The sequence below is a fragment of the Hemitrygon akajei genome, chromosome 12 (genome assembly GCF_048418815.1).
Source record: "Hemitrygon akajei chromosome 12, sHemAka1.3, whole genome shotgun sequence".
In the NCBI taxonomy this organism is placed as follows: Eukaryota; Metazoa; Chordata; class Chondrichthyes; order Myliobatiformes; family Dasyatidae; genus Hemitrygon; species Hemitrygon akajei.
In genome coordinates this window covers 59,685,462-59,712,441 of record NC_133135.1, presented here as the reverse complement: position 1 = coordinate 59,712,441, position 26,980 = coordinate 59,685,462, and the positions used below count along the sequence as shown (strand labels likewise).

At 37.1% G+C, this 26,980-nt stretch overlaps 1 protein-coding gene across 2 annotated transcripts in view; it reads left to right on the top strand.

The window, feature by feature from the left end:
• The window catches only part of efcab7 (EF-hand calcium binding domain 7), a 64,450-nt gene that overhangs the window by 3,823 nt on the left and 33,647 nt on the right, over positions 1-26,980 (top strand). For both annotated transcript variants that reach the window (XM_073063204.1, XM_073063203.1), the window contains exons 4-8: positions 1,809-1,895; positions 7,767-7,956; positions 8,618-8,742; positions 22,739-22,880; positions 26,143-26,252. In XM_073063204.1, the coding sequence (XP_072919305.1) occupies positions 1,809-1,895; positions 7,767-7,956; positions 8,618-8,742; positions 22,739-22,880; positions 26,143-26,252 (654 nt within the window). The remainder of the gene's footprint in view (positions 1-1,808; positions 1,896-7,766; positions 7,957-8,617; positions 8,743-22,738; positions 22,881-26,142; positions 26,253-26,980) is intronic.

Sequence of the window (26,980 nt, the reverse complement as noted above, 5' to 3'; positions counted from 1 at the left end):
AACAAAAGCAAGGTAGCATACAAGAAAATGAAGGTGCTCCGTACAGGATCTTGTCCATACCTCTGCCTTCACTTATGCTGCCTGATCCGCTGAATTCCTCCAGCAATTTGTTTTTTTGCTGTCGAGGAACTGAAGTCTAAGAAATTACAGAAGAGTTTTTTTTTCCTGAAACCTCAAAATCTTTTGATCAAATTGAAAATTAAGCTTGCTGATTATGTATTATGTTTTAACCCCTGAATGTTACTCCACAGTGTACTGTTAAGAGATTAAAACTCCAGGTAAATTGCATATGAGCCATATGATTCAATACTGTACATTATCTTATTGAGATTTAATCAGAGAATTAACATGACAACCCACTGTATTGCTGAAGAAGCACCATACTATCAGAAAAGATGTTAAGTCAAAGTTCTAGCTTCCCCTTTAAATGAGTCTTCCCATGGTTTTGTTTTTACAAGAAGAGTAATGTTCCTAGTGTGCTGGCAACATTTATGTTGTTATTGCATTAGTTATTGTATTTATAACTGAGCAACAATGATTACTTTGGTACATTCTGAGGGTCTTATAAGATGCCATGTAATTTTAAGTCATGTTTCTTTGAGCATAGCTAAGTTCAAAGTATATAAATGTCACCATATATAACCTTGAGATTCATTTTCTCGTGAGCATACTCAATAAATTGAATAACCATAATAGAATCAATGAAAGACCACATCAACAAGATGGCCAACCAGTGTGGCAAAAGGCAACAAACTGCAAATACAAAAAGAAAAATAAGTAAATAAAGAATAAATATCAAGAACATGAGATGAAGAGTCCATGAAAGTGAGCCCTTAGATTGTGGCAACAGTTCAGTGATGGGGGAAGGTGAAGTTGAATGAAGTTATTCCCTCTGGTTCAGGAGCCTGATGCTTGAGGGGTAATGCCTGTTCTTAAATCTGGTGGTGTGAGTGCATTGGCCTCCCCATCATCAAGAAAATCTTCAAAAGGTGGTGACTGAAGAAGGTGGCATCCATGATGAAGGACCCTCACCATCCAAGACATGCCTTCTTCTGATTGATGAGAAGCAGGAGCTTGAAGACATTCACTCAGCATTTTAGGAATAGCTTCTTCCACTCTGCCATCAGATTTTTGAAGACCTGAGACCTAAGGCTCCTGTACCTTCTTCCTGATGGCAGGAGCAAGGAAAAAGCATGGCCTGGGTGGTTGGGGTACCTGATGATGGATGCTGCTTTCCTGCAACAATGCTCAAAGGTGGGATGGGCTTTACCATGAAGGACTGGGCCATATCCACTACTTTTTGGAGGAGTTTCTATTCATGGAAATTGGTGTTTCATATGGAGCATAGAAGCAGTGCATTTGTCTTAAGTCTTGAAGACGCCCTACTTGGCTCTTTCTCTGTTTAACTTTCCTGTCTTGTTTGTGTTAGGAATTTTAAGAGCAAGGAAGGAGTATTAGGCTCAATATGACTGTCTTATTTTAAACACTGTAGATCTCAATGTCTCCAAACAGCCATATTGGTTTTCTTTTGTGTAACCCCTTTGGGATTCAATACACTTGTTTTTCTTGGTGATTAATTTCATTTGTTTGGGAGAAGTCACTATTGGCTTTCTCTTAAAATTCTGATGTCCTGTATTTAACATGTGTTCCCTGGTAACTGAGCCCTTTCTTGTAAAAAATTAAATGATGTAATTTCAGCATTTCATTTCACATTGCATCTCTTCGTCATTGTTAAATGTTATTAGTTGATGAGTAATTTTACATAGTATTCTAGCCTCACAAATATTTGTGCTATTATTTTTCTGCAGAAAGGTGAGAAGATGACACATGAAGAAGTTAAAATGATTATGGATGAAACTGATGTTAATAATGATGGAAAATTGGATTATAATGAGGTATTAAAAAGTAACATTAAGCAGTTCTTACATTTATCATGCTTCTTATGGAAAATCCAGGAGAAGTGTACTCTACTCTACATTTCTGGAAGTTATTTGATTAATTTTAGTGTCTGTCCTGGAGCAATTGCAAAATATAGCTTCACCTTTTCTCCAGTTTTGTCTCCTTCAAGCTTCTGAATTTATACTACCACACTTACCTCTTTTAATTGTCTTTCTCAACCGAACATGTTCACTTACCTGTTGTGATTATGTTTTTCCTCCTTTCCTTCTACATACTCTGAATCTAATAATTCCACTTTTTCACTCCTCTTTCCTTTTGAATTCATTTTTTCCATTCTCCTCTAATTTGTCTGCTATCCAACCATTTTGGGTATCAGCCCCTGTGTCTACTTTTTAACCATATGCATGGATAATCTTTTATCCATGTCATCTCACATTCCTTAAATACCATAGAAGGTGCTACCAAGGTAAAAGGCCAGGCATGCTTCTATCAGATTGTGGAGCAGAAATGGAGGGCCAACTCCTTCTGTTTCTTCAATGTTTATGGTATTTGCCATTATATTTTGCTTAAAGAAAATTTGCAGGAACACACAAACCCTTTTGCCAGAATTACATTGTGATGCGGGAAAGCCTACTGTCGGCTCTGAGGGAACAGAAGCTGAGGAAAACAGAACATAATTAATGCCATGCAGGGAATAGAAATGCCAAAGGAGAAGAGTTATGGAAGAGTGATGTATTTGCATGTGTGCATTGCCTAGTCCATGTGGTAGTCTTCTCCATAATCATTTTGGACCTTCCTGCCATTGGACTAAGGCCTCGCTTTGTTGAGATACGATAGCTAGTGGGCAGCAGCCATTGAATGTTAAAATAAATCACACAGGGGCATCTCCTGTTTCTTGGAACTGGAAGCAAGCCATATTGATCCTGAGGGACACCTAAAAGGATATTTATTGAAATTTCAAGCATGATTTTTTTTTACCAATTATAATAAACAGCCACTGTAGTTCTGCATTAATTTTTATTTACACACTAGTTAAAATCTTTGTTGCCAATTTTATCACAGTCATGTATTTTACCTCAAGAGTACAGCTTCTAAAATGCAGAGACACTACTGGACTATTTATTTGTGCATTTTCATCAGTATTGGGTGCTAGCAGAGAAATCTGTATTAATTAAATCATAAGAATCAGTGGATGACTTTGAATGTACAGGAATTGTATATTGTCATTACCAATTTACTTATAGTTTATTATAGAACTATGAAAAAAGTGTATTTACCTAAAGTTTTTATAAACTGAAAATCCTGCTGCTGTCTGTAAGGAGTTTGTATGTTCTCCCTGTGATTGTATGGGTTTCCTTCAGGTGTTCCTGTTTCCTCCTACAGTATAAAGACATACTGGTTGGTAAGTTAATTGGTCACTGTAAATAGTCCTGTGATTACATTAGTGCTATATCTGGGGTTGCTGGGTGGTGCGGTTCAAATGGCTAGAAGGGGCTATTCCACACTATATCTCAGTAGTAAAAATAAAACAATAGTTTACCAAATACACATATGAAAGCACATTTCTCAGCAAAACCTAAGAATAATGCTCTTATCAGATCGTGGAGCAGATGTGGAAGGACCAAATGGCCAACTAAGAAATCAATAAAAAATTAAGAATTCATGCAAAACATACAATGGAATGTAGATGATTATTATTCAGCGTTTTGATATGAAAAAGTAGTTAATTGTTTGTAATTTTTTCTGTTACCTGTAAGGCTGTGGGGTTATTTCTTTTTTCTTTTAAAGTTCTGTAAATTAGAAATTTATAAACTAATGGCTAAGTTTGTTCTGTAATGTTTATATCATTTGTTAAATGATTGAATTTAAATGTAGGGTACACATTTTGCACATGCAGATAGAATATATATCCAAATAATTAGAAGGTAAAATACTCAGATAATTCCTGATTTCCCCCCCACCCCCCAACAGACAGTATTACCTGCCAGGAATTCAAAATCACATTATCCCTTTATACCTAAGCACTTTAGTTACCCTTCCTTTAATTTAATATAGAAAATAGTGCCATAGTTGTTGTAATATAAATATGATAGAATTTCCCCTGGTTAGGATAGAAACACCTCAAGGTAATGCTCTCCAAAGAGAGCAATGCTGTAAATAACGGTTATTGGAAACTTGTTTAACTAGGTCTGTAAAAAGTAACAAGATGATTAATCAATAATGACCAGAATTGAATGAGACTTGTTCAGTTACTGATGCTGTAGAATCCACTTTCCTGTACAGTATATGTAGTGTAAAATCTACAGCACAGCATGTTATAGAATTACTGCTACCTGAAGCTATGCTGTAACATAATGGGATATTAGCATTGAACTGGATTTTGTGATTTTAAAATAATAGTGTGTTCACCATCATTAAAGCAGAAGCAGCTTCCTGTGGCTGTATGCATACAGATAATTGTGGAAATCAAGAAGTTGTCTGTTTCCTTGTAGGATCTGTGAATCAGAATTAGAAGAATCAGAATCAGGTTTAATACCACTGGTGCATGTCATGAAATTTGTTGTTTTGAGGCAACAATACATTGCAATACATAATAAACTAAATTACAATAAGAAATATATGCATTTATAAAACCAAATTAATTAAGTAGTACAAGAGGAGACACACTGAATGTGTGTCTTCAGGCACCTTTACCACCTCCCTGATGGCAACAATGAGAAGAGGGCACGTCCTAGGTGATCGGGGTCCTTAATGATAGATACCACTTTTTTGAGATATCGCCTTTTGAAGATGTCCTTGATGCCGGGGAGGCTAGTGCCCATGATGGAGCTGGCTGGAGCTCACAAGTTTCTGCAGTTTTTTCCCATCCTGTGTAGTGGGTCCTCCATACCAGATAGTGATGCAGCCAGTTAAAATGGTACATCTTTAGAAATTTGTGAGAGCCTTTGGTGACATACCAAGTCTTCTCAAACTTAACAATGAAATATAGCTGCTGTCGTGCCTTCTTTGTAATTGTATCACTATGCCGGACCCAGGATAGATCTTCAGAGATGTTGACACCCAGAAACTTGAAAGAATTGTTGCTGGAGAAATCCTAACAGTTTGCCTGAACGGTTAAGTCCAAGGTGGGGAATCATAAGCAAAGCAGGTAAACTCCAAATCTCTCGTGCAACTATTCCTAAACAATCCTTTGTTTAAAAAAATACAATACCCTCTTAAGGAGAAAACATTTCTCGACATAATACAACTTTTTTTTTTCTAAATGATTTGAAAACACACAAGAAATGATTCAGAATCAGATTTAATATTACTGGCATATGTTGTGAAATTTGTTGTTTTGTGGCAGCAGTACATTGTGTTGGCATCTCTGGTTCTATATTGGTGATTAAACTACATAGAATGTTCATGAAATTGCAGTATCTGGTTACCCACTAGACATGCTGGGGAAGTTAAATATTTATTGACTTTTTCTTTTAAATATTTTGTAATAGATTATAAAACATAATTATGATCAAATTATAATTTGATTTTCCTCTTTCTTATTTTGCTTTGAATATGATTTGGCATTGAATTAACTATTCCAATTTGCCTTCAGTCATGCTGTTTATGACTTATCAATTCTACACTCAGTGGTCATTGTATTAGGTACAGGAGTGGCCTAATAAAGTGGCCTTTGCTTCATGTGGTCTTATGGTACAGTAGCCCATCCACTTCGAAGTTTAACATGTTGTGCATTCAGAGATGCTCTTCTGCACACCCCGGTTGTAACAAGTGATTATTTGAGTTATTGTCGCCTCTCTGTAAGTTTGAACCAGTCTGGCCATTCTCCTCTGACCTCTTTAATTAATAGGCTGTTTTTGCCTATAGAACTGCCACTCAATGGATGATTTTTGTATTTTGCACCATTTTCTGTAATCTCTAGAGATTACAGATTGCATGAAAATCCCAGGAGATTAGTAGTTTATGAGATACTCAAACCACCCCATCTAGCACCAACAATCATTCACACCAAAGTCACTTAGATTTAATTTCTTCTTCCTTCTGATGTTTGGTCCAAACAAAAAATGAATCAGTTGGCCATGTCTGCATGCTTTTATGCAATGCGTTGCTGCCACATGATTGGTTGATTAGATATTTACATTAACGAGCAGATGTACCCAATAAAGTGGCCACGTAGCCTATGTTCTGATTTGTTAAAGAGATACCATTACTTACCATGATGTAGAGATACCATATCCCATGCCAATATCTCTGGAAAGTCTGAACAAGGGTTAAAAAAAAAACCAGCTGATTCTCTTTACTTTGTCTTTGACTGCAAATCTGAAGTATTATATTCAGGTACCTTAATGTCTACTTTTATTGAAATTAATGTACTGATGATTCAAAATTGACTTGTATAAGCCAAGTGGATTTGTTTGTGGTTTTATTTTAATATAGATCTTGATTATATTTGGTCTTTGCTGAGAGATGGAGAGTAAACAAGTGACCTGAATTGCTGGCACCTCTCAGTGTCATTTACAATTGTACATTAGAGAAAGTTATTATGCAACTAGTCTAGTAATAGGGCAAGTTTAATTTGCAGCTTAGAGGCTATCTTTTTTGGCCAATTGGTTAAGATTGATAGTCCCATTCTAAAGTACTTGTCATGTCCCTGTGTATTTTTCCTCTTCCTTCAGCTGTATACATAAACTTGAACTTAAATGTGTTATTACTGGCATTTATTAAATGGGATTTAAACAGATCTAGAATTTGAACACAGATTTTATTTGTAGTGATTGCTGTTCAGCTGTGATAAATTGCACTTCAGTCATGCTTTTGTTAGTCATTTCGAGCTCCTTCTTAAACAAAGTCACAATTTTGAAATACTCGTTCATTTTCAAATCCCCCTACGCTCATCCTTCTCTATTTCTGTAATTTCATCTAGTCTTGTAACCCTTCAAGCTATCTGTGCTCCTTTAATTACAACCTCTTGTTTATCCCCAAATTTAATAACTTGCCATTGGCAGCTGTGCCTTCAGCTGCCATCGTCCTAAGCTCTGGAATTCACTGCCAAAACCTCTTGGCCTCTCTATCTCTCTTTCTTTCTTAAAGACATCCCATACAATCTACCACTTTGACTGAACTTTTCACCTGCCAAATAACATTAGGAGTGGCTCACATCAAGTGACTTAAGACCTATTGCTTTGTTAAATATGCCATGAAATGTAAATTGTTGCAAAACCACTTGATAAAATCTCAAAAGCTAAGTTTGAAGTCAAGTTTTAATAAACCTTCTTCATAATAACATTGCAATCCTCTGAATTATTTAAAGGAGATTGACCATTTTGGGATGTGCTTTGAAGGTACGCTTTGGACATAATCTGTTATTTTTGGTCCCAGACAAGAAATTAAATCTCTTGCACATGTATTGCCACACCTTCCAGCTTTTATTGATATCCATTGAAATATTCAATTCTTATTCCCTTATAATTTCAAAAAGTTGTAAACATATTCCGTTTGTGCTACAATCAATGCACTTTAAAATACTCAATTGTTGTCACTTCACTTACAAATGATTTCCTTTCTCTCTAACCTCATGTTTAATCTTTTTAATCTTTTCCTCTTGTGGCCTTGACTAACTTTTATCAAACTTATCAATTTACATTTGATTATGGAGCCTGAACCTGCATTGTGAATTCAGAATAGCAAGTTTTCATATAAATAGAAAACTCAGTATCTAAAACATTTGAAAAGAAAAAAGAGTTTGTAATTTTAACTCCTGTATGGATATGAAGGAGTAGATATTCTTTTGCATTTTAAATTTACTGGAAAGTGTTCATAATGCTGATTGTGCAAACAGAGTACTGATTTATATTGCACCTATTCAGTTTTGTAGTTTATTTCTGACAACAATTGAAACAAGTCAAAAGAATGCAGTAGCAAGACTAGATGCTAATGCCAAGATGAAACAACAGCAATTTGGAAATTTGACTTCACTTGAATTTTCATCCTTATCTTCAACAAAATCACTGCAGGGAGCTTCTCAAGATCAAGAAACTGAAACAATTCCCAGAAAAGGTAATATAGCCACAACATTTATTTTATATCATTTGTCACATTTTGAATGGAATGCTGTATTTTTAAAAAATAGAATCAGTACTTAAAAATTTTGTTACTTTATATTGCAGGTTTTGATAATGCCATGATAAATAATATAAGCCACAGAATTGCAATAAATACCAGAATGCACCTATATTAAATTTAAACTAAACTGCAATATACTGCAGTTTCATGAAAATATTGAATCCTATGATAGGGAAATATTTTGTTGAATAGATTTAATTAGATAACCTTTCTGGTTGTGAAATGGCAATTCATAGTTTAATTATAGCTTTCTTAAAATGTCACTTCCAAAATATTGCAATTATATTGATATTCAAGTTAAAAAACGGTTCTGACATTTATGTTAATTATTTGGTAGGAGGTACAGATATAAAAGGAAAAATGGCAGTTTAGCTCCTGAAGTTATTTTGGTGTTTTGAGAATGGATGCAAGTATATTCAAAACAAACATTTTTTTCTGATCAGAGAGATAGGAAATGTACTTTTGAGTGGAATTACAATAATTGGTTAAAAGATTGTATTTGTATAGCTATGCCTTTTATGTTGTTCCAAGTTCTGTGATTCGTAAAATATTAATGTAAATGTAGATTCTCATTGTATTCACAATTCTATTACAGGTGATGCTAGACTTTCATCAAGACCCTCAACTGCCCGAAGTCAAAGGACATCTGTTTCTTCTACATTTAACATGGGGGCTATTACTACAAAGAGTCTTAAATTGGCAGAGCCCAAAACAATAAAGGTAATTTCCATATCTGTGAAATCTGTTCTTTTATAGTTAAAAATAAAAATTGCAGATAATGGTAATTGTGTGTAAGTAAAATTAATACCTCAGAAATACATACTCAGGTTGTATGTTTGTGAAGCAAATAGTAATGTTTTGTTTGAAATCCAAATTCGGCATTGCACATATTATTTGTATCTTTAGCTATGTGTATAAGGTCTAGTAAGGTGATAATAGAGCTTCAGAAAGATTTCTATAGATAAAATTGTGTTGAATAAAGGGAATGAAAATTTTCACTAAACTTTTTATTCTGAAAATATTGCATCATTCTTGTAATTATCAGCAAAATATAATATGATTACAGAAAGGTTACCTATCTACAGGTTTGTGAGCCCTTACTAAAAATAATAGCTCAACATAATTAATGTTATTTACGCCATTGGCTCTATTGAAAGAAGCACAGAAATGACACAGTATCCCTCAGGACATTATATCCTATATTTCTCAAGCTACTGTGGTGACATTATTGATTACTAGTTACTCTAACATGGAATTTTGTGTATTTCTTATATCAAAATGGAATAGACATAATTTTCTCCTATTGTGGGTATTATGTGAATTTTAAAAATACTTCTGAAAAAATAAATTATGTTTAATTGCAAAATAAAGCAAAAATCTACAAGTGCTGAAAATCTGAAATAAAGAAAAGGCAAAATCCTGGAAGTATGTAGTGAGGCAGTCATCAAGTGGTATTTATTTGCTAACATTTCCCTACTTTTTCCCCTCAATACATCAAGCTCACTCAATGCTACAGTGCTGGCTGACCTTGGGTACCTTACCTAAGTGCCATTCTTCAAAATAAGCCCAGATAGTGTGTGGTGATATGCTGTTTGACTGACTTTAACAGGTGGTGTAGCTGAGCCTTATTTTCTGGAGTTAATTTTCAATGTCATGAATCGCTTTACTCTTGTGTGAAGCTGTTGCTATTCTTTGCATGTCAGTAGAGAAGGAGTTGATATTGCACCTCCAGTTGATAAAATCACAAAGCTGATAAAAGATTATATAGAAAATTTATTTGTCTGTAAAGATTCATAGATTTGAGAATGCCCCAGTGCAGTAAATCATCTTGGCTCACTTTATGATATACTCAACATTTATTCAGGTGATCATTTTAACTTCCTGGTGTGGTGCTACTGTCTTAGAATTTTACAAATCTAAACATAGAGAAAAAAATTAGCTTTCCACCAAAGCCAAGTGGGATTAGGCAGTGCATATTAACCTATGGAGTCAAATGAATGAAGAAATATTTAGAAAAAAAGGTTTAAGAACTTATTCATTTCATTAAATGATGTGATTATGACCCATTTTAACTTGCAGGCACAGATTCTGTCCCTAATCTGTGCTGTGTCAGAGGTTTAATGGAAGATGATGCTAGATTGATTTTTTTCTTCTGGGTGAGGAGAAGCCAGTTTGGATTTTGTGGTCAGTAGCCAAGTGGCACTGCTTGACATTGACCTTATAAAAAGCAACCTTGAAATTTTCAGAAGATTGTTTTCCTAATGCGTTTGGCAAGCATCAACAAGAGAAGATTTAAAAAGCTCCTAAGAAGGGATTTTTTGTGTAATATCAAAACAGTTTCTATGAATATATAAATAGGAAGAAGGTGGCTAAAGTAGTTGTGTATCTCTGGTAATTTGTCTTATTGTGTCATAAATCAAAATACAATGAAAAGCTGACATTTGCATGCCATCTGACAGTTCATTCCATACATAAATAGGTCAAGGTAGCATAAAAGATTACAGAATGTAGAACAATGCACACAAAATGCTGGTGGAACACAGCAGGTTAGGCAGCATCTATAAGGAGAAGCACTGTCGACGTTTTGGGCCGAGACCATTCGTCAGGACTAACTGAAGGGAAAGATACTAAGAGATTTGAAAGTAGTGGGGGGAGGGGGAAATGCGAAATGATAGGAGAAGACTGGAGGGGGTGGGATGAAGCTAAGAGCTGAAAGGTGATTGGCGAAAGTGATACAGAGCTGGAGAAGGGAAAGGATCATGGGACGGGAGGCCTCAGGAGAAAGAAAAGGGGAGGGGGGAATCACCAGAAGGAGATGGAGAACAGACAGAGTAATGGGCAGAGAGAGAGAAAAAAACAAACCACTGAATATGTCAGATGGGGTAAGAAGGGGAGGAGGGGCGTTAACGGAAGTTAGAGAACTCTGTCAATGTTCATGCCATCAGGTTGGAGGCTACCCAGCCGGTATATAAGGTGTTGTTCCTCCAACCTGAGTGTGGCTTCATCTTGACAGTAGAGGAGGCCATGGATAGACATATCAGAATGGGAATGGGACGTGGAATTAAAATGTGTGGCCACTGGGAGATCCTGCTTTCTCTGGCAGACCGAGCGTAGGTGTTCAGCGAAACAATCTCCCAGCCTGCATTGGGTCTCACCAATATATAAAAGGCCGCACCCAGAGCACCCGATACAGTATATCACACCAGCTGACTCACAGGTGAAGTGTCGCCTCACCTGGAAGGACTGTCTGGGGCCCTGAATGGTGGTGAGGGAGGAAGTGAAAGGGCAGGTGTAGCACTTGTTCAGCTTACAAGGATAAGTGCCAGGAGGGAGATCAGTGGGAAGGGATGGGGGGGGGGGGGAACGAGTGGACAAGGGAGTCGCGTAGGGAGTGATCCCTGCAGAAAGCAGAAAGGGGGGGGGAGGGAAAGATGTGCTTGGTAGTGGGATCCCATTGGAAAATATAGAATATAGAAATCGGTGTGGCCTCCTGTATACCAGTGTGACCCGATACAGTTTGGGAGACCACTTTGCCAAGCATCTACACTCCATCCGCCAGAAAATGCGGGATCTCCCAGTGGCTGCCCATTTTAATTCCACTTCCCATTCCCATTTCGACATGTCGGTCCATGGCCACCTCTACTTTTGCAATGAGGCCACACTCGGGTTGGAGGAGTAACACCTTATATTCTGTCTAGGTAGCCTCCAACCTAATGGCATGAACACTGATTTCTCTAACTTCTGGTAATTTCCCTCCCTCCCCCACCACCACTCCCCATTCCCATTTATCTCTCACCTCATCTCCTTACCTGCCTATCACCTCCCTCTGGTGCTTCTTCCCCTTTTCTTTCTTCCATGGCCTTCTGTCCTCTGTTATCAGCAGGCCAGGCAGCATCTATAGAAAAGAGTACAGCTGATGTTTCGGGCTCAGACTCTTCATCAGGATTGGGGGAAAAAAGATGAGGAGTCAGAGTAAGAAAGAGGGGGGAGGGACCTATCAACTTCCCTAGCTCTTTATTTCTCCCTTCTCCCCCCTTCCTGGTTTCACCTATCACCTTGTGGTTCTTCCTTCCCTCCCTCCCCCTTTCTTGCTCTGACTCCTCATCTTTTTTTTTCCAATCTTGATGAAGGGTCTGAGCCTGAAACGACAACTGTAGTCTTTTCCATAGGTGCTGCCTAGCCTGATGAGATCCTCCAGCATTTTGTGTGTGTTGCTTGCAGAATATAGTATTACTGTTACAGGGAACATATACTGCAGTTAGATAAATAAAGTGCAAGAGCCATGACAAGATAGATTGAGAGATCAAGAATTTATTTTGTTGAGAGATCTGGTTAGTAGTCATAACAGTGAAATAGAAACTGCCTTTGAACCTGGTGGCGCATGTTCTTAAGCTTCCGTACCTTCTGCTTGATGGGAAGGGGAAGAGAGAGACTGACTGGGGTGGGAGGATTCCTTGATTATGTTGCCTGTTTTCCTGAGGCATCAAGAATTGTATAGTCAGAGTTAATGGAGGGAAAGCCAGTTATTATAATAGCTGTGAATGCATCACAGTCTTTCTTCAGTTTCCTATGGTCTTGAACAGTGCAGTTTCCATACAAAACGTGTTGCATCCAGATAGGATACTTATTGTGATGCATCCATAAAAACTAGTGAGGGTTATTGGGGCCATTCCAAAGGCTAATGGATTAATAACAGGAAAAAGGAAGAGGTAGCAAAGTTAAATCAATGCCTTGCATGTGTCAGCACCATAGAGGACAACTCCCATTCTCCCAAGATAGTACATAGGTTAATTTCAAATACAGAAGAACTTGTAGAAATCCCAGTTCCAAGGGATAAAGGCAGAAAAATCACCAGGACCCAATAGCCTGCTCCCAAGCGTTCTAAAGAGATGGGTTCATACACAGTGGACCTATCAGTTGAAAATTCATTAAATTCTAGGTGATTACATTGGAAAACAGACATTGTAACTCTCGCTGTGGGGAGCAAAACAGAAAGCAGGGAATTATGAGCCAGTTAATTTTACAAGATGGCCAAATCAATAATCAAAGAGGAAATAACCTTTTAAGAAAGCTGAAGATAATTAAATCTGGCCAGCATGATTTTATGGAAGGTTTTTAAAAAAATGTTCTTTTGAGATCTCTATTGTCTAAAAATAATGCCATTATCAAGCAAGAACAACAGCAAATTATCTTCAAAAGGTTCTTGGACAAACCAAGAAGTAAATACTGTTGATTTGTAGCAAAAATAAAAAACTGGGACAAGTGTGATATTAAGGTAGAAATATAAACAATGAAAATCTGCAGATGTTGGAAATCTGAGCAGCACATACAAAATGCTGGAGGCGGGCCAGGTAGCACCTATAGAAAAAAAGTACACTCAACGTTTCAGTCCTGTTGAAGGGTTTTGGCCCGAAACGTTGATTGTACTTTTTTCCATAAATGTTGCCTGGCCTGTGAGTTCCACCAGCATTTTGTGTATGAGGCTCAAATATAAACTTAATACATTGAGTTAATTTTAGTTTCGATTTGATTATCTGAATGAATGACTGTTGTTTACTTTTAAAGGGCCAAGAAGGTTGTTAAATAGCTTCCACCACCATTTCATGTACATCTGCTCTCACCCCATTCTCCTGCCACCCTACCAGGGAAAGAGTTCCTCTTGTCCTCACCTTCCACCCCACCAGCCTCTGCGTCCAGCACATAATTCTCTACAACTTGCACCACCTTCAACGGAATCCCACCACCAAGAATATCTTTCCCTCACTCCGCATTTCTGCTTTCCGCAGGAATCGCTCCCTTTGCGACTTCCTTGTCCATTCGTCCCTCCCCACTGATCTCCCTTCCTGGCACTTATCCTTGCAAGCGGAACACTTGCCCCTACACCTCCTCCCTCACTACCATTCAGGGCTCCAAACAGTCCTTCCAGGCGAGGCGACACTTCACCTGTGAGTCTGTTGGGGTCATATACTGTGTTCGGTGCTCCTAGTATGGCCTTCTGTATATCGGTGAGACCCGAGGTAGATTGGGAGACTGCTTCACCAAGCATCTACGCTCTGTCCAGCAGAAAAAGTGGGATCTCCCAGTGGCTACCCATTTTAATTCCACTTCCCATTCCCATTTCCTCCTCTACTGTCGCGATGAGGCCACATTCAGGTTGGAGGAACAACACCTTTGTATTCCATCTAGGTAGCCTCTAACTTGATGGCATGAACATCAATTTCTTGAATTTCTGGTAATGCCTCTCCTTTTCACCATTCCTCATCTCCTTCTCCCTTTCTTACCTTATCTCCTTGCCTGCCCATCACCTCCCTCTGGTGTCCTTCCACCCTTTTTTTTTCTCCAGTGGCCTTCTGTCCTCTCCTATTAGCTCAGTTTGAAAATTAGAAAAGGGTGCACAGATCTTAAATGTAGTAGCAGCTATTCTTTAGTTCTTTACTTCACCCCTCCCCCTCCCAGGTTCAGCAGATTGAAGCTGTGGGCGTCACAAAGTCATGAGTACATAGAGAGTAAAGGAGAGGGCTTAGTACACAGCCCTGAGGGGCTCCTGTGTTGAGGGGCAGAGGTGAGGGAGACCACTCTTACCACCTGCTGGCAATGTGAGAGGAATTCCAGGATCCAGCTACACAAGGCAGGGTGAAGGCCAAGGTCTCTGAGCTTCTTGTCGAGCCTAGAGGGAATTATGGTGTTGAATGCTGAGCTATAGTCCAAGAGCAGCATTCTCACATAAGCATCCCTCTTCTCCAGATGTGTAAGAATGGTGTGTATAGCTGTGGCTATTGTGTCGTCTGTTGATCGGTTGTGTCAGTAGGCGAATTGTAGGGGATCCAGTGTGGGTGGCAGCATGCTGCAGGGGTAATCCTTGACCAGCCTCTCAAAGCATTTACTTATTATTGAGGTAAGTGAATTCTGCGGGTCAATTGGTAAAGTATGTATTTAAGCTGTTCTGCATCTGTTTGAAGTTCAGTTAGAATTTTTATATCTACTTTGAGCATCTGCCAATTGTAGCAGTGTCTGGTTTTGTAGGTTTAATAATTTTGATTTTTGCCTTATGTTACACTATGTGAACAAAAATATAGAGAAGAAATTTTGACTGTTGTTTGCTTCAAAACTAGAAGCAACCTCTTTCAATTTCTGTTCCTAAGGGGTAAAGATAACATGATATTGACTTTGTAAAGTCAATATTTGTGTAGTGTTAATGTTGATTTTTTTTGTTTTCTTTCCTCCTTTCATCTCTTAACTTTGGTTATATTTTCCTTTCAACATCCAATACAATAACAGTTGTAAATGCTTGGAGAGAAAATTGGAAAATGCTACTGTTCTGGTTGTGAATGAGAGCCTGGAGACCTTCTGTAAAAATTGTGCATTGATGATTTTTGTGCTGCAGTGTGGAGAAATAACAGAGCCACATCCCACTTGACACCTTTTTCCCCCATACCTATCAACCCCAAAACACAAAGGCAGCATAAATATATGATGAAATAGAAAAGACGTCATGCCTTTCTATATTAGATGTCTGAATACAGGGTCTCAATGGGACCGTATGTCACATACTCCTTCCAAGTAATTATACCCCTTAGGCTCTTTTGAAGATAATTCCACCCCATTAATAGCTTCCACCAAAAAAAAGACATCTGATGCAAGAAAGGCCCTGGTGTTATTTTATTTTGAAATCATGTTTTGTTTAACAATATGGTAGAATGTTGTAAATTTATTGCAGAATACACTGGAGTTTGTTAAAAGGATTGCATGTTAATTTCTTATGAATTACCTGGTCAGTTAAGCATTTTTGGGAAGAACCGAAATAGTTATGCACCACAGAAGCAGAAATGTTCCTTTCCTGAGTTTATGCAATCCTATTCCCATTTACCCTTGTTAAGCAGAGATTAGTTAAAATGACACAGCATTTGTAGATGCTTTTAGCTGGGGGTGACAGACTCCTTTAAAAACGAACATCTTAGCACAATAGCAAAGTGAAATATATTTTTTTAAAAATAGCTGCAACTACATTTAAAATCTGTGCACCCTTTTCTCATTTCCAAACTGAGCTGAATATTACGCCTGGGGCATAGGGATGTTATAATATATTACAGCCCAGCCTCTGTCTGCTCTTTGTGATCAGTAGGTCTGTCTTGTTTTTAATCTTTTGTCCCTGATGCAGAAATTTTTAAAATAAAAAAGACATTCATAATATATCGATCTTACAAGATATTATCTGTTCAGCAGAGTTAAAACAGATTACATTTTACTTGTAAATTATGATGAAAGTAGTGTGGTGACTTCATCAATCACACCTCATTGCTGTTAACTGTGTGGAGAATATCACAAGGCTGATGCACTGTTGCAGGAATTCTTACACAGGTGATCACAAAGAAAGATGGTGGCTTGAGTTTCCTGATGCTAATCAGATTCTTCTATTACTTGGTTAGATTGTTGTTCCAAGTGGTTTGTTTATCTTCAAATTAATTTGGGTTCTAAGTAGTTCAAGGCTTAATGCATTTTCTGGCCATTTAGACCAGAGACTATGGATTCAATTCCAGTTAATGCTGAGTGAACTAGTCTCATCAGTAATGGGCCTATATGTAATCCAGAGTTTCTGGGCTAGAAAAGTAAAATAAAATCCAGTGTCCATAAGTTCATTGGTTTTCCAGTGACCCCTGCTGGAAGATGTATCTGCACATACTGTGAGCTGCTTCATCTTTGAACAAGCTGGAAGTGTTCTCTATTTTGGTGTCAAATGAAGTACCTCAGGGTCCATAGTATCTGGTATATCTTTGTATTAAAAAATAAGTCAAGCCCACAGATAAACAGATATGTTAAGTCACTCCACTGGATTTTATGATATTATCATCTTTTGATTTGAATGTTTAGTTTAAAAGAAAGGTAAAGAGTCCACGTAAATTTTCGCTATGCGCATGTGAAATGAAAGAAAACAGATTAAGAACGTATTTGTTTTGCCACAATATTAATGAGCTAAATTGCAAATACTGACTTTTAATAGCTTTGATAGAAGCGTGCGTATCTGGTAGGTTCTTCACCAGGATGGGATGCAAATTTTAAAGAGACCAAGTATAAAAAGTAATTGTTAGAAGTTTTAAGATGAAATGTCTTTCATCAAGGAAGTATTACCTTCCTAGAATGTCTATTAAAACTGTGAAAGATTCTATGTGTTTCTAGAAGTCGAGTTAAAGGGTGTGATTAACAAGTCAAGCAATAAGATTGAAATCAACAATGAAATGGTAGAGTTGCTTCACCAATATAGAACCATAGAACATTATAGCACAGAAACAGGCTTTTTGGCCCTTCTTGGCTGTGCCGAACCATTTTTCTGCTTTGTCCCACTGACCTGCACCCAGCCCATATCCCTCCATACACCTCTCATCCATGTACCTGTCCAAGTTTTTCTTAAATGTTAAAAGTGAACCCACATTTACCACTTCATCTGGCAGCTCATTCCACAGTCCCACCACTCTGTGTTCCCTTTAAACTTTTCCCCCTTCACCCTTAACCCATGTCCTCTGGTTTTTTCCTCCCCTAACCTCAGTGGTAAAAGCCTGCTTGCATTCACTCTATCTATATCTATCATAATTTTATATACCTCTATCAAATCTCCCCTCATTCTTCTACGCTCCAGGAAATAAAGTCCTAACCTATTCAACCTTTCTCTGTAACTCAGTTTCTCAAGTCCCAGCAACATCCTTGTAAACCTTCTCCGCAATCTTTCAACCTTATGAATATCCTTCCTGTAATTCAGTGACCAAAACTGCACACAATACTCCAACTTCGGCCTCACCAATGCCTTATACAACCTCAGCATAACATTCCAACTCTTATACTCAATACTTTGATTTATTAAGGCCAGTGTACCAAAAGCTCTCTTTACTACCCTATCTACCTGTGACCCCACTTTAAGGGAATTTTGTATCTGTATTCCTAGATCCCTCTGTTCTACTGCACTCCTCAGTGCCCTACCATTTACCTTGTATGTTCTACCTTGGTTTTTCCTTCGAAAGTGCAATACCTCACACTTGTCTGTATTAAATTCCATCTGCCTTTTTTCAGCCCATTTTTCCAGCTGGTCCAGATCCCTCTGCAAGCTTTGAAAACCTTCCTCACTGTCCACTACACCTCCAATCTTTGTATCATCAGCAAATTTGCTGATCCAATCTACCACATTATCATCCAGATCATTGATACAGATGACAAATAACAATGGACCCAGCACTGATCCCTGTGGCACACCACTAGTCACAGGCCTCCACTCAGAGAAGCAATCCTCCACTACCACTCTCTGGCTTCTCCCATTGAGCCAATGTCTAATCGGATTTACTACCTCATCATGTATACCTAGTGACTGAATCTTCCTAACTAACCTACCATGGGGGACCTTGTCAAAGGCATTACTGAAGTCCATATAGACAACATCCACTGCCTTCCCTTCATGCACTTTCCTTGTAACCTCCTTGAAAAACTCTAATGGATTTGTTAAACATGACCTACCATGCACAAAGCTGTGTTGACTCTCCATAATAAGTCCCTGTCTATCTAAATACTTGTAGATCCTATCTCTTAGTACTCCTTCCAATAATTTACCTACTACCGACATCAAACTTACCGGCCTATAATTTCCCAGATTACTTTTAGAGCCTTTTTTAAACAACGGAACAACATGAGCTATCCTCCAGTCCTCTGGCACCTCATCCGTGGATACCGCCATTTTAAATATATCTGCCAGGGCCTCTGCAATTTCAACACTTGTCTCCTTCAACGTCCGAGGGAATACCCTGTCAGGTCCTGGGGATTTATCTACTCTGATTTGCCTCAAGATAGCAAGCACCTCCTCCTCTTCAATCTGTATAGGTTCCATGACCTCACTACCTGTTTGCCTTATTTCCATTGACTCCATGCCAGTTTCCTTAGTAAATACAGATGCAAAAAACCCATTTAAGATCCCCCCCATTTCTTTTGGTTCCATAAATAGCCAACCACTCTGATCTTCAAGAGGACCAACTTTATCCCTTACTATCCTTTTGCTCTTATATAGTAACTTTTCATATCTTGCACTATATGGCTGCCACAAAACAACACATTTCTTGATGTATATCAGTGATAATAAATCTAATTCTGATTCTGAATTCATTTTTGAATGTTGCTGTTGAATCTGCTTTCACTACTACCCTGACAGTGCATTGTTGATTTTACCTGTAAAATGACCCATGAGACCTACAAAGTCAGAGCAGCTTTTTCAGGACATTGCATTAAAATCATTATCTTTAAGTGGAAAGAACACGGAGCTGGATTTCATTTGACTTGACCGAGCTTCTCGCTCATTCATGCTGGCCAGTTCGAGTTCTTATGGGCTGATCTCATGAACACTCTGCACATGAATTTGGAAATAAATGAAGCTTTAGGCAAGAGGGTTTAAGGAGTGTAGTCTTTTGATCCTATCCCTGGAATACCATGATAACGGTTCATGTAGATTCATCTCTGGTTGAAGCCAGAACTGTAATTTAAAAGTTACCAAATGAAAATTTTCAAATAAAATTCATTAAAATACAAAGAAATAACTAAAATATTAAAATAAACTTAAAAAAATTCTCCTAGTTTCATGACTGGGCATTTGCATTTGAATATGGACTCTAGCCTTACACAGGCATATGATTGGATAGGAGTGTTTCCTAGCGAGACCTGTTCAGTTGCTGGAAAATGAGTGGGATAAGTCTCAAACTTACTTATTCAATTGTATTAGTGTGGGATTCTGAAACTTAAAGGTTTTAACACCCACAGGTCATGGCTCCAGTCAGAAGAATTTGTGTCTGAAAATCTAAGTGGCTAGAGCGCCACCTGGTGCATTATGAGAAACAGAATGTCAGTGAATTTTTAAGTGGAAGTAAATACAGTCGGCCCTCCTTATCCGCGAATTCAACCAACTGTGAATCGCGAAAACCCGGAAGTGCTCTTCCAGCACTTGTTGTTCGAGCATGTACAGACTTTTTTCCTTGTCATTATTCTCTAAACAATGCAGTATAACAACTATTTTACATAGCATTTACATTGTATTAGGTATTGTAAGTAATCTAGAGATGATTTAAAGTATACGGGAGGAGGTGCGTGGGTTATCGTGGATCGGGATCAAAAAAAATCGTAAGTTCTCTTACTAAGTAAGTCGGAACAGGTACAACCGGTATTATTTAGCGTCAGTTAGTCAAATGTTTGTCTTAGTATATAGTATATATTTTACTTTTCTATGCATATAAAACACTTAAGAACATATGTTTCAGCGCCGGGATCGGGAATGGAAGTTCCCGCGTTCAATGTAGTGACTGATCGCTCCCAAGTGCGTTCTGCCAGGTTGATGTGGAGGATCAAAAACCCAAAACCCAAAACTCAATAATTAATCACTGCATTGCTTAGTAATAATTGTAGCTTTCATCGGGGCAGAGCCTTTCTCACTTTATCCTTTAAAATTGTTCCAATCGTTGACCAATGTAGCCTAATGCTTTTCCAATGACCGATGGCATTTCACCTCTTTCCGATCGCTTTATTATTTCCACTTTATTTTCAATCGTAATTGTGATTATTATCGTGAACAGAAACACTGTGGATTCAGAGCTCTGATGCCGGGTCCTAATGTCCACCGCACTGAGACAGGTTAAATAAGGTGTGTCGTTCCGCTGGGTCCTAAGGTTTCCTGCATTGAGACAGGTTGAATAAGGGACTTGAGCATCTGCGAATTTTGGTATCTGCGAGGGGTCCCGGAACCAATCCCTCGTGGATAAGGAGGGCCGACTGTAAATACATTTTTTTCAACTCACATTTCTTGATGTGTGCATAGAAGTCATAGTTTAACAAAATGGAAAATTGCGATACAGGAGATTTTCTAGGAATGCAACCCCTCCTCCTAACCCTTGCAATCTGGGATGGGGTGGGGGGCGTCACCTGCAGATTACGATGCTGTCCACTTTTCCATTTGAAGAATTATTAATCTTCTAGGACTGGGGATTGGAAGATACTGACACTCTTTCCTCAGTCTGAAATGGACAACAAAATGAAAAATATCATGGCATACTATGAAGCACTCAAATTATTTTAAATGAGTTCAGCCAAGCAAAACAGTTTGCTTTTTTGAACATTTTGCGTATTTTTTCTTGTAGGAAAAAAAATCACAGAACAAAACTAGTATAAACATCTAAGCCAAGTTCTGCCAGTTTGCTTAGTACTTTCACTCTGCTTTGTTCATTTTTGTTTTATAAGGGGGGGCCATACGTGCATTAATAAGGTGTCACTTGTATGGATGGTACTGAGTGATGGATTAATTATGGCTGCTGAAAATGCCTTAACAGGAAATAAACCAGGTAATCATAGGTATGAACACCTTAGGCTTGTTCAGTATTCTCTCACATGAAAAGAATTGGGCAAAGCTTTCAAAATTCATGCTTTAACAGAGCTGTTATATTTTGTGCGGCAAAGAAAATAATCTGAAAAAGTCTTTTGAAAGAGGCAGTGGAATGCTATTAAGTAGTTGAGTGCGGCCATTTTAGCAACATTATATAAAAGGAGCAAACGGAAGTGTGATGCCAGGTTAGAGAAAACAGCATACTGAAATGATTACTGTCCAGCATTTAGGTGAGCTTTCATTCTGAGTAAATTATTATTTTGGGCTTCAGTTTAGTACTGTTTGTTCTGTGACCAAGGGACTATGAAATTATTTTCTTCACTCGATGCAACCTATTCCCAAAGTGAATTTATTATTAATGCTTCTGAAGATGTTTCTCTTTATTGAGTCTTAAGTTGCCTGGAATAATCCATGTTATTCGTGTTTTTTTTCCTTAATGTGTAATTAGACATAGATTAATAAGATTCCGTGAAGGTTAGCTGGTTTTTTATTAGTGTACTCTAGGAAGTTGGAAGTGCCTCTACCAATAAAAAGCTTGCTGCATGGTTATATGTTTACTTGAGCACATATTTATTTGTCATGGAATATTAGAAAATAAAAAATGCCTTTTTCCAAAATGTCCCTTCCATTAATTTCAAAACCACAATTCTATGTCCCAAGTATTTTGAATTCATGTCTTGTGTAGTCCTCATTCTCACTCTCACTCAGGTTGCCTTGAGAAAGTGTTGAGTATTTCTAGATAACACTTGAATAATTAATTTAAAATGTGTACAATAACTTTTAAAAGATAAAGAAGATATTGATTTCTTAAGAATATATAAAATTATTTTAATAACTGATTTAAAGGATTTTATGTGCAAGTTACATGTGAGTTTAAAGGCTTAAAATTTCTGTTTTGAAATTGACTCAAAAATGTTTAATATAGCATTTCTCAATTTTATCCTTAGTGTGATCAAAGTTTTTGGCTATCCCCAAAGCAACCATGCAAGGCATTGGAAGTGAATCAATTACACTGTGAAGGGTCTTTGTGATCCCATTTTAAAAAAAACATTGTGACTCTAGAGTTAGAAACTACTACCTTAACATAAAATTGTAGGCCACTCCATGTCTAGAATCTTACATGATTTTTAAAAAGTGAATCAAATTTCCAAGTCTGCAAATAAAAGTCTGCAAGATTTCACTCTTAATATATTTAATTATTTTTCCAAATTAAAATGCTGTTTTGATGTCTGTCTGCATTAATGAGCATTAATAAAAATCATGTTATGCACCTCTTAAACAAGCCAACTTTTGATGTTTCATATTTATACTTTTTTATTATAGAATTGGCAACATGCTTGGTCAAAGGGATGCTTTTACCTTGAAGATAATGATGGAATTGTTAGTCATCGTTATAGACTGGAATTGCATCAAACTACTAATGTTTTTCTTACCATCGGACCATTAAACCTTGGCCAAACTGAAGGTATAATTTGTCAAATATTCTGCAGCAACTAAATTTCTGTGGGTTGACATTTTAAATACTGAAAACAGTTTAAACAAAAAAAATATATTTCCCGGAGATTGTTGGTCTGCTGGAAAAGGAAGACAATTTGCTGCATGTCAGTAAGATGAGGAAGGTATTTTAAATTAATATGAGATTTACAAACAAAGATATAATGTGTGATTGTTTCTTGGCTCAAAATGTCTAAGAGGCCACAATGATTACAGTGTCCCTGCAGGTATACATTCATCAGTAATCATTTCAGTAATAAAAGTTCACTCTTTTATCACAAGTCACTACTAAATGATTTGAAGGAGTAATGTTAGTTCATTATTACAGAGTTTTTATGGGGGGGAAATAAAAAGCATAATATATACTTGATAATCAAATTAGTTTTCCAAGGATGAATTTCACAAGCTGCCAGTTCTCAGCAGGAGGGCCTCTTAGGGGATTTGCTTTGGAAACTGACAAGTCAATCTATTGGAAATTTATCCAGCAATAAAAATCCATTTTCTGCTTATTTAAACCAATGACCCTTCCCTCCCTCCATAATAAAATCAGAAATCTTTTGTCAATACACTGAACATCCACAGTGGCATTAATGTCGTGAGAAAAACTTCCCTTAAGAATGCATCTCTGTTTATAACATGGGATTCAATGGGGAAAAGCAATTTTGCATTCCAGAAATCACAATAGAGATAGTTTTTAATGACCCTTCTTAACATGGAGGTATATTGAATCTCGATGAGGTATCTGTAATTTTCCCAGGAAATGTACCTGAAGCAAAAAATTTTTGATTACTAATGGATAGTATTTCTTCCTGTATTTTATTGTGGGCATAATAGTTATGGAAACTTACTCAAATAACAAACAAATGCAGAATTGCTGAAACAAATCTGACATTTTCTTGAAGTCTCACCTCCAAGAAAGAATAATGTTTCCGACAGTAGATTAACATTCTACAGTAAATGTCTGATGTGCTTTTTAAACTTACTTAAAACAATTTAAATAAACTCAATTTATGAAATCTAAAAATACGAGCGCTTTAATCCCTTGAAACTGTTCCCCTCCATTGAAATCAAAGAGGAAAACATTTGAAACAACTTCAAGTAGATTCCCCTTCTTCACAAATGAAAATCACGCCATTGGACCTGTGGGAAATTGCTAATGTCAACTGCCAGTCATTTTGGGACTTGACCAATACATGGAAAGTCCAAATTAGCTGGCACTTGTACAGGAAATTTATGTCAATTTATGTATTGACATTGTACTGCAAAATCCTGCCCATTAGAAGTAAAATATCAGGGAGTTGTACAGCACAAAAACTGGCCCATGGCCCAACCTATCTTTGTTGACTAAGCTAGTTCCACTTGCTCATTTAACTCATTTCCCTAATCAGCCAGTGCAATTTATTCAAATCCAGTAAAAAGGAAACAGAAGATAAACACTTGGAGAACACATTTAGAGAGATACTCAAATTACTATAATGAGAGGATAGCAGTTGTCTAAACAGTAAAAGGTCTTTCAGAAGTGGAACAATAAGGAGGCATTTAAAGACATGAGACAAAAATGATCAACTTGAAAATGCGAGCAAGCAGAAGTTTATGTATTCTGTTTGGCTAGTTTCTACAACTATTCACATGAGGAAGTAAGTATTGTATGCTGTCTTCATAATACCTCAAGCAAAGACAAACCAAAGTACTCAACATTAGACAATATTTCTCTCTGTGCTTAATTGTGGGAATAATATTTATGGAAATTGCTTCAAATGAGTAAAACATAATTCAGAGCAATGGGGGTAAGATCTCTGGAATTGCATGAATGCTGAATGCAACAATAAGAATGTACTTGGGTTTGTATGGATCGATAGATGAATATATGTGGACTGACAGTTTTCATAATTTATAATTATCTTGTAATTATATATCAGCCAAGAAAACATGACTGCTCTTTGTGTTTCTGTTAGTCTCCCTATTTGCAACAAATATACAAATTCTGAGAGTTCATCGATGATATATGTATCTCAAAGAGTTGTGTTTCTCTTACCTTTTATCATTTCTTTTATTCCCTTTTTGTTTCTTCCTTCTAAAGAACATAATGCAATAATGAGATGTCATTTCCTGTGCTGTTTACTTCATATGTTATATCTGTGTTCAGAATTCAGAAAAGCTATTTTATTCCACAGTAATCACCATTTTCTTTTAACTCATAATTCTGACTTTAATGACGGAAAATACCAGCTTAATTGATGTTTCTAACTTCTATCCAGTCTTCTAATGCCAGATATACTTCAGGGAACACAAAGATATAATGGTAAAAATATAAATGTGTTCATGTTATGATTTTCCTATATATTGTTCACAGAACGAATCATGCCGTTTCACACAATGATTAGACTGGGTTTTTGATGCCACAAATAGTCGAAAACGATTGTCAACACTCATGTCCTGGTATCAAACTTGAAGAATGGCTGTTTAAGTGAGGTTAGACATGGATGCCAAGCTCTAGCCAAAAGGAAATCAAATTACTAACTTGCAACTTTTTTTTTTTAAAGGTTTCTAACTCTAGGTTCATTGCCTGCACAATGTTACACTGACTAATATGTATTTTATCTTATTTTTTGCATTTTACTGTTCTAGTTGGAAAATGGATGAAATGAATGTGAATGTATTATTTAATAGCATAAAAAAGTGCAGAGCAATACATTTTGTTACCTTAAAAAATGTAGAGTTTTTAATACATATTTTACTAATCCTAAGGAAGTTCCCTCCTGTTTGACAGGTGCAACATCACAAATCTTGGTAATGGCAGCACATCAATCAGCCAGTTCAATCATTCACAATATGAGAAATGTGTGTTCTATAGTTTCATCAGGTTTTTATGAATTTAGCCTGGTATGGTTGCAGAATTTCAGACAGGACTATTTATGATCTGAAATGGAAGCAAACTAATTTTGCCTCATAATTCCCTTGTAAAGTATGTTTAAATGATTTCCCAACCATTTTGAACACCTTATTGATTTTTAAATGTTTTATTCAATGTGCTGTAATCCTGTATTATTTGAATTCTGAGCAACTTCTCCCCGATACAATCTATCTTTATCCGTTTAACAATTGTAAAATGACATACTTCCAACACAAATTTCAGCAGAATAATAAAGACTTTTTAATACACTCTACATTTTTTGTTGCCTATGGATTAGTCTTTAAGTCTCAGTAACTTTACATTTGTTTCTACTGCTCAGAAAAATTATCGCCCTGGATGAATGTGGATACAGGATTATATGTTTTGAGGAATGTTGGTGATCCTGAAGCTGTGGAAGTCATGTGTGTGACAGAACTACGCGAAAAGGAGGTCTGAATTATTAACAAAAATAAAGTCTTTGGATATGGATTTGTTGATTATTGAATTGACACATGGAGAGATTGATGATTAGTGTGCATATGGTCTAAATTTGTTATTCATCTATATGGTATCATCACAATGCACACTAGCTAATTCATAAATTGATCTCTATCTGGGCAATCTCTGCCTCTTCCTTACACACCCGTTCAACTTGCAAGAGTGAGCCTGAGTTTCCAGTTTCCTGTCTCTTTAATTTTCTGTCATCGGGTCATTGCTCTGTCATTGAGTCTTACAAGGCAACGAGTCTTACATGTACAACTTAGAAATGAGCTGTTCAGCCCACTATGTCTGGGCCATCCTTTTTGCACATCTATCTAATCTCATTTGCCCACATTAGAACCATTTTCTTCTGTGCCCTGCAATTTAAGTGTCTGTCTGAATAAATCCTAAATGTAGTACGGTAATTGTTTCTCGTTCTACTACTACTTCTGAAAGCAGGTTCCACATAGCAACCTGTATCCTATTCTTACCTTTATTCTTTTTCACTTATAATGATTCAATGGAGCCCGATGTAAGCTCTCAAATGGTATTTCATCTTTTATCAGGAAATGCTCAAGCTGTCGGGACTTAATATTGAAGTTAACATTTTCAGATGATCTTTTTTCTTATTGCTAATATGATTAGGCCACATTGTTTGAACTTGTTTTATTTTACCTTCTGTCCCTAATACCCAGTTT